Here is a 19825-nt window from a genome sequence, read left to right on the forward strand (position 1 = left end):
GCAACCTTTTCCCAGCGCGGTCTTCTGGGCGACATTCCCCAGAAGGAGCATCTGGGAAAGCTCCTTATCTGTGTCCTCATTTCCCATCCTTTCTTCAACCCAAGACAACCTGCCTCCCACTCCAGGCCACAAGAACCACCCTACTAAGGTTTTCGGGGCTACATGGCCCTAGCCCCATGGCTATTTCTCAGGCCCGCGGCTCCTGACCTGCCCACCCTATACATGCCCTCCCAAGTCAACCGAAAGCTCAGCTCTCTGATCCATCACCCCGGGCCCCCACCCGACCCGCTCCAACGGCCTCTGCCTGCGGAGTCATGACAGCCTCCACTTGCTGCACGGCCCCAAACCCGGGCGTCACTTTTAAAATTCCCTTTACGGGCATCACCCACCTTCATCACGCGCCAGGTTCCACTGATTCCAACTCCCAGGCTGTCTCTGAATTCTTTTGCCTCTTCTCATCCTCTGTGGCCCCCACCCACCTCCAAGACGCTGTAAGCACTCACCCAGGCCACCGTGACAGCCTCCCCAGCAGCCTCCCCACTCTCATTCCTGCCCTTCTAACCCACTGGCCATACTGTACCGAAGCAGGCAACCCCTCCTCCTGCTTAAATCTAACTTAATCATTCCCCATTTCCCGTATGACAAAGGTCAACGTCTTTACAGCACAGCCCACATGCTGTGCATGACCGCAGACAGAGTGACCCACCACGGCTCCCCCACGCCCCCCACTCCCCGGCCACAGGGACCTCCTACCACTTCCTCAGAGTGCTCGGGTCCCTCCACTCGGGGCCTTGGCACAGGCCGCCTGCTCGGCCTAGAACACTCTTTCTTGCCCACCCCCACCTCTCCCACTAATCCAGATACATTCATTAGGATTCAGCTCAAACACGCCTTCCTCAAGAGAATGGGGCTTGGTTCCTCTATGTACTCACTGCTCCCTTGGAATTCTCCTCGGAAAATATTAGGACCATCATGGTAAGTGCCTACGCGTTTCCGTCTGTCTTCTGCACCAGAAGCTGTACTCTCTCCGCAGCTTCCAGCGTAAGAACTCAAATACGGCAGGTACTCAACAACTAGGTGTGGCATGAGCCTGCAAATGCTATCCTAAGAGGCCAAGAGGGGGTGCCTTTCAAGTGGAGGAAGTTTAAACACACTCAAAGCTGAGAAGAAAGATGTGAATCTAGAATTCAGAAAGAACTACGACAACTCAATAAAAACACAAGTGAGTTAATTAAAAGATGGGCAAACCACCTGAAAGACATTGCTCAAAAGGAGAAACACAAAGGCCAGTAAGCAGGTGAAAAGATGCTCAACTCATCTGTCATCAGGAAACTGCAAATCAAATCACAGCAAAATACCACCCCACCTACCCCTTAGGATGGTTAAAATCAGAGAGATAGCAATGATCGTTAGTGAGAATGTGGCGGAATTAGAGCCCCCACATCCTGGTGAAAACTTCTGTAAACTAGCTACAGCCTCTTTAGAGAGAGTCTGGCAGTTCCTCAAACCATTAAACAGAGTTACTACGTGACCTAGCAATTCCACTCCTAGATAGATACTCCAGAAAAATAAAAAACACATGTATACCCAAAAACTCGTACATGAATGTCCACAGCAACATCAACCATAATGTCTAAATGTCCATCAACTAATGATCGAATGAATAAGCCGTGGTATATCCACACAGGACTATCATTAGGCCATAAAGAGACATGAACCACTGACACCTCCTACAACATGAACGACTCTTGAAAAAGTTATGCTAAGTGGAAGAAGCCCGTCACCAAAGATCGCAGACCACGTGATTCCTTTTACACGAAACATCCAGAACAGACAAATTTATAGAGACAGAATAAAGCTTGGTGGTTGCCTACAGCTAGGAGTGCACAGGTAGAGAAAACAGGAAGTGACTGCTAAGGGGTTCAGGGCTTCCGCCTGGGAGAAAGACATGGTCTTAACCTGACTGTGACTGCTGAAGGTTGGGAAACTCGGGAAGGAGGAAACCAGCCAAGCCTCTCAGGAAGGAAAGAAGACAGAGCTCTTCCTGCACGCTCTAGGACGTCCAATGCTCTCCAGGGTTTTCTCCCGTAATCCTCAGCTCAAGTCTGCATTTCTGGAGCTCACAGGGTAAGAGAAGTTATTATGCCTATTTTCTGGACAGAGAACTGAAACATCAACCAACCAGACCAGTATCGAACAAGAAGGCGGCTGCAGAGCTGAACCTCAAACAAGCTCTTCAGACATTACTGCCCGGTTAAAGAAAGTGAGACCCTTTCTACCCCGACATTCCAAGCCAGAGGAGACAAGAGGTTCAAGGACAAGAACAGTCTGCGGTGGTGACGGGGACATGTGGGAGGGGTGGGCGCCTCATCCAAGAGGACTGGGAAACGACAACCATTTGTTTGGCCCTCCATCTCCACCGATCGATATTCCTGGATCTGAATCTGTGTGTCGTGTGGCAGCAGAGAAGACGCTCCAAGTGCATGAACGCCAAAGTCAATTTCAGGCTAGGAGCCGCCGGCAGTCACCCTAACGCCGCCTCCAAAATAACGCCGCCCGAAATGCTACCTTATGGACGCCGAACAGAGTCCCACCTACCACCTTATTAACGGTGTCATCCTGGATCTCTCACTTGGGGAGGGAACGGGGACGGGGACACACAAACCCTGAGCTCCTGCCACGGACACGGCACGAGGCACTGACCACATACTGCCTCTCTGACCCAGCACGCCAGCCCCGGGCGCCAGGTCACAGGATCCCCTTGGAGCCCCTGAGAGTCAGGTGACTGCCGCAAGGACTCAAAGCAGGTGAACAGCCAGGCCCAAAGGAATCGCTGGTGTATCTGTACAGCATCTTGCCTCTGTCACTGAACCAGAAGTAGGTCTCGTTTCTCTGTTTCGCCCCTGGGCTGCAAAGATGTTCTTCTTAACAGGGTGCCAGAGCTCCAGCTTCAGTTTGAGGATTACTGACTCCTTGACTAACCACAAGCCACAAAGAAAACCATTAAATTTTCTTCTACTTTGCACAGATGGGAAGCCACACTGCTGATATGAGGCTCCCCCGTTCCTGAGAAAGGTGGGGTTATCACATCCCTGTCTGCCTCTAAAGCCAGACTCTATGGGGCACGCCTGCTGCTCCTCTCAACAGCTGAGTCACTCAGGACAATTTTCTGAGCCTTCCAGAGCTTGCATTTCTTCCTATGCAAAATGGAGGTGATGCCTACCTCACTCATGTGCTTGGTGAGAAGATTAAACGTGATGCTACAGGGATAGAAATCTCGCGCTGCAGGCATATATAGCAGATGCAAAAACACAAACACAGCAGACTTCCTTCTGAAGACACCAACGAGAAGATAATTCCAAATGGAAAATTTTTTCAATATATTTGGGGAAATTAAGTTCATTTGATTATCCAATTTTCCTGAATGGAAGATGCTATCTCCCACGCAAATAGTGGGGAAAAACTCAGGCACGCACACACGAAACCTCGTTTTCCTAACATGCAGGTACACACTAAAGTAGCTGGGGCAGATGAGAGCATTTCTATTCCAGCCAAACTGCACACATTTGCATCTCGAGTACTGTTAATATAATGGCAACGTCTCTTTTTTTGGTCTCTACTGATATCTTTAGAAAACCCTTCTCCAGAAATTACAGTTTTGGTGCATAATTTAAAACAATCAAAAGCAATTTTGCTAATGATATATCTAACTCTCTTTGGTAGGCACAAAAGCAGTAATTTAGCGGTCAGAAAATAAACTTAATTCTCCATTCTGATGCTATGAAGCAGAGTATACAGTTATTTTTCAGATTCAAAACACCCCTCAGAAACCAGGGGACCAGCCGCCGTCGCTGGAGCCCCGGCACAAGCACGACCTCGCTCCTCCTCTCCCAGGCCACTCCCGTCTCCCTGCTGTGGGGTCCTCAGCCCCAACCCGTCCTCCTTACAAGGATTTCAAACACTGCCAGGAGAGCCTGTCTTTTAATAATCGGGCATATTTGACGGTGTGAGAGAAGATGCTTAGAGAAAGCATCTCGAGTGAAGCAAACTGCAAACATTCGGCCACCAACACCCGACCCTCCCACTCAGGCCAGCGTGGGCTGGCGAGGAGGGTGACCCAGGGGAAGTGATCAGCTGTGCAGCCAGGCAGTGAGGGGCCCAGCTCAGCCCCCTAACGGCTGACCTTGACCATGGGCACTTGCAACCTGGCTTCCTCAGCTCCAACGGGTGCTGTAAGCATAAGAGCACAGAGACGGTGCCCACAGAACGCTGCCTCTGAGACACGAAGTCTGTACAAAGGAAAACCTAGGTTCTCGTCCCTGTCGCTCAAGTCAGGTTATTACAGTTTTACTGCAGGTTAAAATTTTATTATTTTACTGCAGGTCAAGTCAGGTTATCAGTTTTACTGCAACCTGCAAAGTAAGTCCATCAACGGGGGAAAATCATGTAAATTTTGGCATATGTCCCACAATGGAATCTTATCAGCCATTACAAGGAAAGAAGTTCCTGATACGTAACATGAGAGACCTACAGGCAGATGTATAAATGTGACTCTGCTTTTTACAATGAAAACATAAACATACCATGAAAGTATATTAGCCACTCAGTTGTGTCCAACTCTTTGGGACCCCACTGACTATGGCCCGCCAGGCTTCTCTGTCCATAGAATTCTCCAGACAAGAATACTGGAGTGGATAGCCAATTTCCTTCTCTAGGGGATACTCCCTATCCAGGGATTGAACCTGGGTCTCCTGCATTGCAGGTGGATTCCTTACCATCTGAGCCACCAGGGAAGCCCTATACATATCATGGCACACAGATAAATGAGAGGGCTGGGATGGGGGGAGAGAGGGAGGGAGGGAAGAGATGTCAGCAACACTTTGGGGAAGGTGAGCAAGGACACACACCTCTACGTGGAGGTCAAGATAAGTACAGGCAGAGGGAGACACCAGACTATATAAATATTCTAAGGTAGTAGGATCGGAGATCATGTGTAAGTGTTCTGTCTGTATGCAGTAGGTAGCTAAGTAAGGAGCGAGTGGGAGGGCTTACTCTCTCGGTCCTCCTGGGGAAGGTGGGGGCGGGGGCCTGCCGCCCCAGCGTCCTGCACGGCTCTTCCGGCCGACGTCCAGCACTGAACGCAGCGTCTGCCGGTTGCTCCTCCCAAGCCTCTCTCGGGCCCTCGTGTCCGCATCTGAGCGTGTCGCCCTCCACGGCCGAGGTCTGCACGGAGGCATCTTTCTGCTCAGCTTTGGACGCCTCAGCCCCCTGTGCCAGCTGGGCTCCCCAAGGCCACTGCAGCTCATCAGGTGGCATGGGAGAAGAGCTGGCTTGGATGAAATGTCCGAATTCACCTCTTAGCTGAACGGCCACCTGCCTCAGCATCCTCTCCGTTTTACCATCAAGGTGTTCTTCTGTAGCCTCCTGCTCCGTCAAGCGCATCTGCTCCAGAAGCAGTTCACGGAGCATTTTCAGAAGGTCTGGCCTGTTTTTCCAAAAGGGAAAGGAAATGGGAGGACTCAGTTTTCTTCTATGGCCTTGGCCCCCACCCAGTTTCCCAAGTTTCCCCCTTGATTCTGGCCCGGATTCTGCTGAATCTAAACACCATGAGCTCCAGCCACGTGCCAGGACCCGCGCCAAGGAGGCTATCCGGTCACCTCCAAACAGCCACACCAGGAGGCACCTCACGTCTGCTTCACGGATGAGAAGAGAGCTGCTTTGACACAGGTACCCAGCACGCGAGGGGCCGCACGACCACCTGGATGCAGGCCGGGCGTAGGACAACCAAACGGGATCAAGTGTTCATGACAACTGCAAGATCCGCCGTTCCTGCGTCCAGGGGAAAGGACGGCTTTGCATGAACATGGCCAACCTGGTGGGTCCATGAGTGACCTGGTCCGCCTGGGTGCATGATCGGCGCTCAGTAAACCTGCTGGATGAAGGGGTGCTGGGAACCACTGCGGACAGAAACAGCCGTGGCTCTGAAGTCAGAAAAGATGGCTTCAAGTTCTAACTGCAATTCTAGGGAAGTGCAGCGAGTCTCTGACCACCTGATACAGAGAGCCAACTCATTGGAAAAGACATTGATGCTGGGACAGATTGAAGGCGGGAGGAGAAGGGGGCGACAGAAGATGAGATGGTTAGATGGCATCACTGACTCAATGGACATGAATTTGAGCAAACCCCAGGAGACAGTGAAGGACAGGAAAGCCTGGCGGGCTGCAGTCCGTGGAATCGCAAGGAGCTGGACACGAGTCCAACTGAACAGCCACAGGGACTGAATAATGGTAGAGACTGAACACGACACAGAAACACAACAAAAGCCGAGTCTCCCTCCACACACGCTGCAAGGATTGAACCAAAGCATGCATGGACAGCAGGTGCCTCTCTCGTCCCCTGCCGCACAGCCCGGGCCTCCCTGGGGTTTCAGCTGCAACTGCGGGGATAGCTCCTGTGGACAAATATCCCTCCTCCAGTGCCCCCGGCGTCTCCCTGCGGCCCTGGGCCCTTTCCCAGGGCCCTCTGAGCTCATTCACGGCTCCAGGGGACACTCTCGACTAGGGGAGGAAAAGAGCCTTCGGGTGAATATCCCAGTCCCCCCGAGCTTCAGAGGATTAGCCCTGACACGGGTTGACACCGTCCCTGCAAAGCTGGCAGGACAGCAGCCCGGCTCCCCATGGCAGGAACCAGACCATACTGCAGCCCTCCCGCCTCTGCCTCCCTCCCTCACTCTCTGCATCCCTCCTTCCTGCTGCCTGCAGTCACATCCTAAATCAATCCCTTGTACCCAGGTCCATATCTCAAGACGTTGCTCTCCCAGGAATCAAACCAGTTCAGCGTGTAAAAGACTCTGGAGCAGTTCCAGAAGACTCGCTCGTGAGTTGTTTTGTGAGCCAGACGCTGTGCTAGGCGCTGGGGCTGCAGAGCTGCCTGCAGGACGTGCTCGGGGCAGATATGCACACCAGTCACCACTCCACAGGTTGCACAGTGAGACTCGGGCTCTGTGGGAGGCCAGCAGGCTTACGAGCAAGCAGCCCAGAGCGTCTACACTCGGGGTGGCAGGAAGAGCACCAGGAAGGGGCCTCCAGAGTTGACGAGAGGTTAGCTGAGGGAAAGGAAGTGGAACCTTCTTCTAAGCAGACAAAACAACATGAACGGAGTCAAGACACACCGTGAAGAACAGGCAGAGGAGGCTGGGGAGTTAGGCGGGGAGGACAAGCCCTCTCACGGGTGGGGGAGCCATACGCGGCCTGTGTGACATGGGGCACGCCTGCTCAGGGAGGGACTGGCTGTGCACAGAGAACGAACGGAGACTCCATCAGCTGTGAGTACGGGGTGACTGCACGCAAAGCCCTTCCGTTCTGCCCTAGACACGTGTGAAAGTGAGGTCAGTGTTAGCCGCTCAGTCATGTCCGACTCTTTGCAACCCCGTCGACTGTAGCCCGCCAGGCTCCTCTGTCCATGGGATTCTCCAGGCAAGAATACTGGAGTGGGTAGCCATTCCCTTCTCTAGGCGATCTTCCCAACCCAGGGATCGAAAACGGGTCTTTCGCATTATAGGCAGATTCTCTACCATCTGAGCAATCAGGGAAAACCACTCCAGTATTCTTGCCTGGAGAATTCCACAGACAGCGCAGTCTGGTGGGCTATAGTACACGGGAGCCCAAGAGTCGGGCACGACTGAGCGACTAAAGATATGTAAATGACAGCAAAGCAGAAAGACAAAAGTGTCCAAGGCGCACCACAGGACTCAAAATCCAGTTAGACACGTCCACAGGACAGAGACGGGAGACCCAGAGCGGGGGCACCCATGGAAGGCATTCAACTCCCACAGCGGAAAGAAGAGTCAGGCAAACGTCACGCCCCGAAAGTGAGACCCAGAGAGACAAGTCAAGGCAACTTCAAAACCACCGCACAGGGAGGAGCCAGGGTGGGGAGAAGGGCAGAGCAGGGCCGCGGACACAGACAAGCCGCTCCTGCAGACAGGCTCCACCGTTACTAACGACCGCCGGCAAGCTGCAAAGCAGCGTCCACGCTCAAGGAGACAGAGAAGCCAAAGTGGCCTGAAGAAGACTTAAAGAAGCATGTCTCCATCATCTGAAAAATAAAGGGAGGAAAAGAGATTCATAAAAATGAAAGGAACTTATGCAACGGGGGCAGAAAATTATGAAGAAAATAAGAAGGATAGGAAGAGGGGGAAGCAATGAGGGAGGGGGCCAGCTGGAAAAGGAAGATGCGGTCAGGACGGGGCACGGTGTGGTCAGGAGAGCAGGAGAGGCCTCATCCGGACCAGACCCTTCCCGCTGCTGCGGTGTCTCCTCACTTCAAAACACCTGGCCAGACAGACCGGAGCTACCAAGTCCTTCAGCGCACTCCAGCCTCCCCGTCCTCTGGGCCTTTGCTGCCACTGGAAGTGACAGGCACCCTGGTGCTACCTTCCCACTGGGCCCTGTAAGGGCAGAACCGACAGCTGACTCATATCTGGATTCCTAACACCCAGCTCTGGGGCAGTCACAACACGCGGAAATATGGCAGAAACTAAAAGTATGGAAAACAGAATTAAAATGGGTGGTACATTTTTCACGTCTAATATGGAGTCATCTAGACAACACCAACCATCTTAAAATTCAGTAAACTCAGACTTCAAAAATATTTCTGGTATTTCAAGCACGTTAAACTAAATTTTCCTTTCCTCTCCTTCCCTTAATTTAGATTAAAAATAATGACAATTGCTACTGAGCTAGCCAGAGGAGGACCATTACTCACAACTAAACAACATACAATAAAATCCAGGAAAGAAAGACTTACAAATGGGGAGTAAAAGGTGGTGAAAGAGGCCATTAGAATACACTAAAGTGGGAGTGCTGTTACATAAAGCATTTCAAGTGTTGCTCTGCTAGAAATCTGAACAGCAGATTCATTAAGCTGTCGCCACAATCAGGACCTTTCTAATGGTTCAGTTCGAGGGTCTTGTCAGAGGCCCAAACGCTGTTTATTCACCCTGAGCATCTCTGCCACGCGGAAGGCACGCGGGCAAAGGCCCGGACACTCACTAGCACCTACGGCGCCAGATCCGTTACACTCAGCACCTTCCGTCCTCACAGGGAGACTACGATGGGCTACTGGCCCATCTTACAGATGCGGATTCAAGATCTCCCAGCAAAAGTGGCAGCCAGAGGCTGCAGAGCACAGGCCTCTCTGACTCGAGAGAGGCACCGTGCTCTTTCTCCTCTAAACGTAAACCTTCTGCTTTGATGCTGAGCTTCTAGCTGCCAGTATATTCACTCAAATATTCACCGAGCCCCTCCCACCTGTCGCGTAAAGCCGTGAAATGCACAGTGTGAAAGAATCCTGGCCCTGGGTCTTCCCTGGTGGTCCGGCGGTTAAGAGTCAACTTGCCAATGCAGGGGACACGGGTTCAAGCCCCGGTCCAGGAACGAAGATACCACATGCCACGGGGCAGCTAAGCCTGTGAGCCACAACCAGTGCAGCCCACACACCCGCGAGCCCACGCTCTGCAGTGAGAGAGGCCCCGCGGCGGGAAGCCTGCACAGCACAACGGGAGAGGGGGCCCGGCTCACTGCAATGGAGAAAGCCCACGCGCGAAGACCCAGCGCAGCCGACGGCAGATTAGCTGAAAAGGAGAATCATGACGCTGACGCTTCACCACAGAGACAGACAGTCATACAGACACTGATGTCTAAATAAGACAACGCACAGCAAGGAGAAGTACCAGGAAGAAGGGCCGGTAAGAGGGGCGGAGGGCACCAGTCCCCAGATGGAGTGAGACGCAGGGATTCTCGTTAAGAGTGGGCGGGAGAGGCCTCTCTGCGGAGCTGAGACACCACCTCGTCCTCGAAAAGAGCGCTGCAGGAGGAGGGAACAGCAGTGCCAAGGCCCTGAGGACAAGCCGGGATGACCTCGGGGGGGGGACAAGCCGGGATGACCTCGGGGGGGGGACAAGCCGGGATGACCGAGGACAGAAAGACCCGTGTGAGCAAGAGTGGGCGCTGAGAAGACAGAGAGACAGGCTGAAGCCGGGCCAAGAGGCGCGAAGCTCACTCCAAAGGCGACAGGAACCCACGAGAGGGTTTAAGCATAGAAAAAACATAATCGCATGTAAGTTTTTAACGAGTCAGTCCATAAAGCGCTTTCTTTAAAAATGAAGTTTAAATTTTCAAACATGAGGAGATTGGGAATACAAATTTTGGGTTTTTACTGATGGAAGCTCTGAGTCCACGTGCTTTCATGACAGCAGGGATTTGGGGCTGAAGAGCTCCGACCTGCCAGGAGGGAGCACCCAGGCCCTGAGTCCCTGCACCCCACCATCTGCCGTTCTTTCCCCAGCTCACGTCACCCAAGTGCCCCAGGTGGTCCTCAGAGAGAGCTCGGTGCATCTTCTAACTCTTAACACAGGAGCAGCTGACGCTGAGGAAACCCGTTTCTCACTTATGGACACCTAACTCCCTGTGATAATATACCAGAATGGGGTCCCCAAGCTCCACAATCTACCGCCCGGTGATCTGAGGTGGGGCTGACATAACAATAATGGAAATAAAGTGCACAATAAATGTAGTGCACTTGAATCATCCCAAACCACGCCCAAACCACACGCCACCCCGATCCGGGGAAAAACGGTCTTCCAAGAAACCGGTCCTTGAGGCCAGAAAGGGGGGGCCCGCTGCTCTAGAGGACTCAGCTAGAAAATGCTCAGCAGATGCCAGGGGCTGGGGAGGCCGCTCTCTGAGCTCAGAGAACACTGCCATCTTTCAACTGAAGAAGCGCCCACAAGGCTGAGCCCACCAAGGACATGAGCACTGCCAGGCTCCTGGTCGTGCCAGCAGCGCCCGGCGTGGCACCCGCTCCATCTGTCCATCTGTGCTGGAGGAGGACAAAGCTTTCATTCAACACCCGGCACACGCCAGCCATTCTCCTTGAACAGCGTTTTCCCGCTCCTAGTGGCGACCCCGAGAAGTGGTCGGAGAGATGGAGGAAGTGAGAGAGGAAGGTGCAGCTCCCTCTGGCTCCCAAGCCCAGAGCAGCTGCTACGGTGGAGTGAAAAGAATGGGCAAGAGGAGAAATCTGCTCCTAAAGGACTAGTTTTGATAATACATGTGTACTGAAGACTTCTTTTTTGTTTTCAGGAAAACACTCTGGAGTGTTTCCTCGTAGAGGAACGACTGCCAGCAGATATAATGAGAAGGGGATTGTGGTTCAAGCTCCACGTAAGACAGCAGAGTCGCAGCTACAACGGAAGTGGTGATGCTGCTGGAGACACTGGGAGGGGTTTCGGGAGGGCGAGCCCTCACGCGCACAGCCGGGCAGGCCTTCCCCAGCTCCCAGGAGCGACTCTGAAGGGTCTTTCTCAGCATTTTGTGCTGGGCGTGCGCGTGGCTCTGCTGAATGCAGTCCCCTTGCAGCCACGAGCACGCAGCCTAATTACTTAATTGCACGACTGGCAAGGTTCCTTCCAAGCCATTTCAGGAGCTCTCTCAGGTAAACTGCAGAGCACCACCATCGAAAGCCATTTAACACAATGAGCTTGTCCTCCCCTCTAACTGCAGACAGAGCACCGCCTGGGCCCCGTGTCTACCTGGATTCCAGGAACCACACAGCCTTCTCGCCGAAGAGCGGGGTGAGCAGGCTCACGAGCTCGCCTTCTTCCAGACCCTGGTCTCCAGGGCCGCCGGACGTGTGCGCTCCACCGTAGTCTAAGATACTGGAATCTGCGTGCCTTAAATATCCATTTCTGCAGCCCCCTTTGGAACTGTCCTCCATAGTCTGCAAATCAAAAGTATCTGGTCAGATAATGGACACAGGGGAGGGGTCAGGGGGTGGGCAGAGAAAGGATGGAGACAGGCGGTGATGAGCGAGTACAAACACCCGAGAGAAAACGAAGGGCGGGGCGCAGGCCTGCGGTCCACACGCGCTCACTCTGCCCACAATGCAGAGATGCTTACTTCTCCACAGCCTCAGTTTCCTCATCTGTAAACGGGCACAGTAACGCCACCTGCCAAGGCAGTGACGAGAACAAAACGGGATGGCGGGCCCACTTCAGTTCGTGCCACGGTGTCTTACCCGCTCTAGCTGTGTTCCCCTACCCCACGGCCTACTTTCTACATTTCCCTTCTAAGAAGAATCCAGAACATTGTTAATTGCTACCCACAATGCTGCAGACATTTATTATACACCTCTTGCAATGTATCTTCCTCATTATATATCAGAAAGCCAGCCTCCTTACAGACACATCCTAATTATCGTGACTTTGATTTGTCTCATCAGGACCATGGAGAGCTCCTAATTCCCATGGAGATGAGATGTTTATGGAACCGCCTTCTTGGGTCACTGAGGGTCCCAGAGGAGTGGTGCCAAGGAAACACCTAGTTAAAGCCTGTGCCGGGCATGTCCTGAGGTGCTGCAATTAGCATTCTTCCTCCCCATTTCCAGAGCTGTAAATTTCTTCCACCTGTCTATAAATAACTCCCCTTGGCTTCATTACAGCTGGTAACATACACACTGGCCACCACACCCCTCTCTCCACACATGTAAAATGCTTGAGGTTTTTAAACAGAAGACAAGACCCAAACATATGAGCTGTTATTTATAGGGTCTTGTTTGCCACCGATCTAGTTATTAAATCCATCTAAATAAGCAAGCTCCACAGAAGGAAAAGTCTAGAATATAATAATAAAAAGAAAGGTTGCTGCCATTCACTGAGCAATTAGTACATATCTTCTATTTAAATATCACAACAGTTCTAACAAGGGAGTATTATTCTCTTCATTGATGGGGAAACACAGGCTTAGGGGTTAAGCAAGGAGTAACCAAAGTCACAGAGATAGTGACCAAGACTCAAAATCACATCTGATTCCAGAGCCCCGACTTTTAACTAATTCGTTCTCCAAAACTCTCACAAGATGACCTCGCCTTCATGACTCCATGAACCTGAACACCTTGAAAGCCACAAACGTCAAATCTGCAGCCTCCTAGCTCCCACCACACACTGGTCTACAGTTCTTTCAACTTGGAGAACATTTGCTCCAAGCGTTCAGTCTCCATGCGCCTGGAGCGAAGCTCTTCACAGCCCCGGGGCGGCACTAATCCAGGTCTCAGATCAGGAGCTTGCAGACGGGCCCAGGGAAGGAAAGGGTGGCTCTATCGGTGGCTCCTTACACAGCAAGCAAACGATCTGGGGGTCCACAGTTGTCCCCGAGACAAGGGCACGGGTCCCGACTGTGTCACTGACCTACTCTGAGCCCCAGACGAACCATCTCCTCTCCCAGGCCTCTGATTCCAATGCATAAAATGAATGGGTTGGGTCAGAGTTCTAAAGAGCTGTGTAGGCCCAATGTCCAAGACCTATTTTAATACTCTTCTATAAGAGCCACATTTTTTATTTACAACTATATGTCTGCTCTCCTGTCTCCTGAGTGGCTCTACCACCACACCTGTAGCCTCTGCAAAGGGAGAGAGCTCCTCTCTTTGCTCCCCACGGGCACACGGCAGGCACTCGACACAGGCGGAGGGAACAGTAACCCGTCGGACTCGTTCCAGACGGGAGACGGGCTTGGGCACAGACAGGGGCGTGTTCCTACCTTGTGACGCTGCTCCAGACACTCGTCACTCAGCAAATTACTCTCGTCCTCCTCTCCAGTTCTGGTTGAGTCCTCGTCCTCCTTGCTAGCCAGAAGCTACATGGAGCATGGCATGGTGTGAAAACGCAACCCAAAAATGTGTGCAGCATGAATATGTATGAAGAAATCGGTGATGTCTTTTTTTAAAAGATGCAGAACGAACAACAAAAAAAAAAAAAACCAAAAACCGAAAAAAGAGGCAGAGACAAATGCCAAAGCCAAGAAATAAAAATTAGCCAAAGTCAGAGTTGCTAGTGCTGGCAAATCACACACAGCTGCCTGGAATCAGGCAAAATTTAAGGACAAATTCCCCGAGAAATAAGGACAGCCATCTCCCTCTGCCCTCGCACAGCCTTCCTGACCGACTAGAAGCTGAGTATGCCGTCCAATGTGCTGTTCCCATTTCTGCCGTTGCTGAATTCGCTTTCAGATTATAGAAAAGTAACCAGATTTTGGAAAATAGCTATTGATGGGATTGAAAATATCAAACAGCAAGAAAGCAGGAAATGAAAGTTATGGTGGGCCCAGTTTCTGCAAACCTGCCCCTGTTTAGCACAGGGGCTGAACCTCTTTCTGGACGGTCATGCATCTGCAATGGACGGTCTCAACCGCATAGTCATTTCGCTGATGAAAAAGTCCTCATGGCTAATGAACAGAGTATCAAGCCTGCCTGACAATAACTTTCTGCTTTTGAAAATGAAGGAGAGTTATTTAGAAAGATGGCCTAAATCCCTAATGCGCTAAAGCAGTGTAAATCCCAAAGCTTCTGCAGTCTGTATTCTACAGAAGGGACAGCAGTTGTCAACAGGGCCAGATCCCAGGTCTCTGGAAGAGCAAAAACTCTAGCGTGAGACACTCAGATCATCCAGAGAAAAAGTGAGAGGGGAGGTGACCAATGCCATTTCAAAAACTGGACTAAAGCTCACCTCACCCATGGAGGAGTGAGCTTTGCACCATGGCATTAAAACCACGAGCTGAGCCTCCGCCACCGGCTGCCGTGCCGTACATACGACACATCCGAGGTTCTGTCTCCGTGCTGTGATTTCAGGAATTCTTACACTGAGTCCCTCACCCCATAATTTTCCCAGCCCAACTCAAACTTTCCTGATCTTCTTTCTAAAGGAAACCCTTGTTTTGGAAGAAAAAAATAAAGCAAAGTGACTTCGGAAAGTCTTTTACAGAAAACTTCCCAGGGTCAGAATCTTACATGTGTGGCTCAGATGGTTAAGAATCCGCCTGCAAGGCAGGGGACCCGGGTTTGATCCCTTGGTCAGGAAGATCCCCTGGAGAAAGGAATGGCAACCCACTTTAGTATTCTTGCCTGGAGAATCCCATGGACAGGAGCCTGGTGGGCTACAATCCATGGGGCTGCAGAGTCAGACACGACTGACTGTAACAACATACTGGTTGTGATTTACATGAAAATTTATCAAAAAGATAAGGTGGAAGGATGATAGCTGGTGGAAAAGATGAATAATAGAATCTAGGGGGTGAGTATATGGGTGTCCACTCTGAAGTTCTTTTCCCTTTGCTATATTTGAGTTTTTTCACAATAAAACGCTGGGGCGGGGGGGGGTGGGGAGGGGGGAGCCTCTCTCGTCTTAAAAAAAAAAAGCCAAGTAATGGCGTTCTCCTCTCTGGTCCACCGACAGCTCTGGTCACGAGCGCTGCCTGCCTCTCTCCAGGCTTCCTGAAAGGACTGTGCACCCTCACCTTCTGCAACGTGGCTTTTGCTGCCAACACCCTCCAGAAACTCCTTAGGAAAGGACCCCAAGACCTTCTATGGCAGGAGCACGAACCCTCCTGGGAACAGGAAGGAGGCAGAGAGGCGCTGCCCCCCACCCTGAGGATCAGGAGAAGGGTCTTCCCGCAGGTATAGCTGAGCAAAAAGTATTGTTAACATGTGTCATTCCAAAATGACATCACAAAAGCTTGCAAGCTATTCTTCATTTCCAGAACCACAACCACACCATTATGAAGTACTCTGAAATAAAAACTTGCTTTCGTTTCCCTTTACCTCTGCTGACTTGGTTAAAATTAAGTCAGATCTCAATCTCCAGCACTGATCAAGAAATTAAATACCGTGACACAGAGAAATGTCACCCATGCCATATGTGACTGATCGGTTTTCAAAGGCAAAGGCAATAGAGACCAGCGCGTCGCGGCAGGCGGGTGTTTCTGGCGCCACCACCCGCAGGAGAGGAGCCCTACACACCCGCACGGGCCCCGCTCGCCCTTCGCCTCTTCCCCTCGCTGCCTCTCCACCCACTGCCACGCAGCCTCTGTTCCCCTCACTGCTCCACTGCTCGGTCCCCAGCGACTTCCCCGCTGTCTTTTTCTCTTGTCTGCTCGAGTGTCTGACACAAATCAGCAGGGCCCTCCCTAGACGTCTCTCCTGAACAAATGCGTGGCCTGGATCTGCCGCCACCTCTTGGGCTATTCCTTCTCGGGCCTCTGCAGATGCCCCTTGTCCTTCCACAGAGAAGCTCTTGACCTCAGAAGAGGAGGCGGGACCGTCCCAGGGCCCCCAGGCCCTGTCCCAGCTCTGCTTCTCCGCATCACGTTCGCCAGGGGGCAGGGACCATGTCTGGCTCAGTTTTAACACCAGTGCCCAGTGCTCAGGAAACACTGCTAAAAGGACAATTTTTTTTCCCAAATTTTTTTTTTCCCCCAAAACAAAGAGCTGGAACCATTGCTTCTGATCTTGCTGCTCAAGTGTGTTCTTTGGAGCCACGGAAGCGCGTGAGAAACGCAGACTCGCAGGCCCCGTGCCAGGCTCAATGGACCAGAATCCTCCCGTTAACAAGGGCCCGGAAACGACACTGAACAGAGTCAGAAAAGGGCTGGAGTCGCAGCTCGCACACTTCACTAAAAAGCAACACTGAAGTAGCTGTGTTACATAGTGACTGCCCACTACACGCCAGGCACCATGCCAAGGGCTTCATAAGTTGGCTACAACTCGTAACAACTTACGAAGTCAAATTGTTAGACGCATCCTCCTTTCGATGAAATTCAATCTGCTTCTGACAAACCAAATTCTAGTCTGTTGCTAATACCAGATGCTAACGAGCTTGTACTTCTGAGCTCCACTTCTGTCCTCTGAAGTCACACTAGGTCTGTTTCTTATTCAAGATGACAGCCCTACACATGAGTTCAATTAAATTATGCCCCCTAATCCATGTTTCCTCTCCATGCCAAAAAAAAAAAACCCTTAGTTTTCTAACCATCCCTAAAAAAATGACAACGTTGAGTAAATAATGATAGCGAGCAGCCTTTCCTGGGTGCTCGCACGCGTGATCTGGCCCCCAGAGGTGACAGCTGCGTGCCACACACCCGAGGCTGGCCATGCTCACCTCCCTGACCTCGGGCCGTTCAAATCATTCCCGCACGTCCATCCTCAACCACATCTCCCAGAATACATAAACTATAGTCCACAAAAAAATACAGGGAAATCAGAGCAAGCCCACGAGAGACTTTTTTTTTTTTTTAATATGCTTTAAAACACAAGGATGCCTGTTCTTGGCTTTCTGCTGATTTGGCTGGTTCTTCTGTGACCTGCCCACATGCAGGGAAGAAGCACTGTGTGCCCAGCTCAGGGGGACTCCAGCCCAGGGCCTCTGTTCTAAGGACACACCTGGCAAACTGCATCAGGGCCTCCTGCTCTTCGTAGCCTTTATCAAGTTAAAAGCCGTGTGTGTGCAGGGGCATAAAAAGAAAATAAATTATATGCTTATTATATATACACATACACATATACACATCTGTATGTGTACTTTTGACCTAGTAATTACTCATCCAGAAACACAGTCTAAGGGGAAAAAAAAGAAGTGTAAACCCAGAAAATGATTTGTGTCCAGACATTCATCAGGTAATTTAAGATAGTGAACCCCTAGAAACAACCTCCATGCCCGACAGTCGCGAGGCAGTGAGTTAAAGCCAGGGCACCCCCAAGACGGAGTAAGACGTGCTAACGCGGCAGCCACTGGGGCACACGGGCAACGGGGCCGCACGAGCGCGTGTACACGCGCTGCACACGAGGAGGGGGAGAGGCTCTGGGAAGTGCCAGGTCAGGGGTCATTTCTGAATTTTCCAAATTTAGGCAATGCTGTGGGTTAATTAAATACTGGAGGAAAAAAAGACTGAGTATACTTAAAAATACACAATATATTTGCTGTCTTTTTTTTTCCTTTTCTGACTCGTAGGCTCCCAGAGAGCTGGAGCGGGGCCCATCCCTGCTTCACAAGCCGCTGCCCCGACGAGGCTGTGGCCCACGCAGGCATTCCCCATTTGTGTCTGCCGTGTTGCTCATCAAAGGAGAGAGCCACACGCCCTCCCAGGGAACAGCAGCCTCCCCTCGGCCCTCGCAACCTCTCCGTCCTCTCCCAGCTCAGGATGCCTGTGGGAAGGCCGCCCTTGCCGCGCGCATCTTCCCATTGCATTCCGGGGGAAGACGGGGGCTGGGGCAGCAAAGGACACGGCTATTCACAGGGATCATAAAATTGCCGTGCAACCTGACCAACGATTCAGGTCTGAACTGGCTGCTATTAGGACCTCAGAGTGGAAAGAGGAAAAACTCTCTGTCCTCCAGAGGACGAGAGGACATTTAACAGATTTCTTTCAAAGAGCAAACGAACACACACACTCTCGCCATTTGCGACTCAGATGAAGCAGATGAAGAATGGGTGGCTTATTAAAAACACCGCCTTGGAGAAAACAAACCAAGAGCCTTGTTTCTCCCTAAATGGGCCGCACGTGTTCTTGCTTCTCAAAATTATCTGGGGCCCCGAGACTAAGATCAATAGTATTCTGTCTCTCCAAGGGAGCAGATGGCCAGAGCACAGCACAAACACCTGAGAGAGCCTCCCACTTTGAAGGCGGGAGGAATAAACACCTGTGAGAGCCTCCCACTTTGAAGGCGGGAGGAATAAACACCTGTGAGAGCCTCCCACTTTGAAGGCGGGAGGAATAAACACCTGTGAGAGCCTCCCACTTTGAAGGCGGGAGGAATAAACACCTGTGAGAGCCTCCCACTTTGAAGGCGGGAGGAATAAACACCTGAGAGAGCCTCCCACTTTGAAGGTGGGAGGAATAAACACCTGAGAGAGCCTCCCACTTTGAAGGTGGGAGGAATAAACACCTGTGAGAGCCTCCCACTTTGAAGGAGGGAGGAGACCACTCAGGCTGACAGATCTTTCCCTAGAAATGGTGTAGCAACGGGCTCTCCCTTTACGTGGCACACGAGGCTGGGTTCAAGACAAGGCCAACCAGGGAGAGTGTGGGGGACCCAAGTGCAAGGGGCCCGGGTGCATCTCATGGCAAGCACAGGTCCAGAGTTCTGAAACTAACTAGCCCAACACCGGCCTGGAGCGAGGCACCCCTAGGGGAGTGTCAGGCCCAGGCAGGGACTCAGGAAATAAGCTCCTCCTGAGTCACAGCAGGACCCGCCTCCCCCCACTGTGTGTGGTCAGGCCACTGACTGAGGAAAGCACAAAGACGAGGAGAGAGCCAGACTCAACGGGCCAAGAGGGCTCCTCTGCTGCCCCCGGGGCGGGCTGCCAGAGCGACCCGCACGCCCAGGAACCACACACTCTGCAGCGCAGACGCCAGGACTTAACCTTCCCTGGCCCTTTCAGACTCTCAAATGCCGCCACGCAAGAACTTCCAGAGGCAGGAAGCTGGACATGTGGGCCCAGGGACACCGACTGTCTGTTCCTTATCGGGTCCGCCGTGGGGGCAGGGCACAGGGGGTCCCGGGTAAGTGCGGGAAGAAAGAACATGCATCCGGCCAAAGCCAGGGGAAGATGCATGGCAGTGAGAAGGCGCGTTTAGAGGGTTAACTCAGGAAGGAGATGGAAAGAGTGTTTACTCGTTTGTTTTTCCAAGGTAACGGGTTTGTTAAGGTTGCATCTATACTACCGGAGTGACTGGTGACGGGACAACTCTCCGACTCCTGGGACCTTACCAGTCCTCCAGACGTGCCCAGATGCCCGTGACCTGCAGCCCAGATCCCAGGGCCAGGCCTGGAGTGCGGGCATCACAAAACATCAAGTGCATCCTCCCAGAAACGACCCAAACTTGCGGAAACCTACAGGCAGACCTGTTGACCTAAGAAGGCCTCCAAAGCCCGTCCACAGCAAAGGTAATTTCCACAGAGACCCCCAGAACAGATGCAGCCTTGACACGTGTGCGGG

At 52.0% G+C, this 19825-nt stretch overlaps 1 protein-coding gene across 8 annotated transcripts in view; it reads right to left on the minus strand.

Annotated features, from left to right (window-relative positions):
- The window catches only part of CDK5RAP2 (CDK5 regulatory subunit associated protein 2), a 183241-nt gene that overhangs the window by 54390 nt on the left and 109026 nt on the right, over nt 1-19825 (minus strand). For 7 of the 8 annotated variants that reach the window (XR_003512411.1, XM_027550654.1, XM_027550658.1 and 4 more), the window contains 3 exons: nt 13596-13691; nt 11594-11781; nt 5053-5485 (listed from right to left, as the gene is read on the minus strand). Coding sequence is in view for 7 of the 8 variants with exons in the window: in XM_027550654.1 (XP_027406455.1) it covers nt 5053-5485; nt 11594-11781; nt 13596-13691 (717 nt within the window). In the remaining variant the exon portion in view is untranslated. The remainder of the gene's footprint in view (nt 1-5052; nt 5486-11593; nt 11782-13595; nt 13692-19825) is intronic. The other variant, XM_027550655.1, reaches the window with a different exon arrangement.

The sequence above is a fragment of the Bos indicus x Bos taurus genome, chromosome 8, assembly GCF_003369695.1.
Source record: "Bos indicus x Bos taurus breed Angus x Brahman F1 hybrid chromosome 8, Bos_hybrid_MaternalHap_v2.0, whole genome shotgun sequence".
Classification (NCBI taxonomy): Eukaryota; Metazoa; Chordata; class Mammalia; order Artiodactyla; family Bovidae; genus Bos; species Bos indicus x Bos taurus.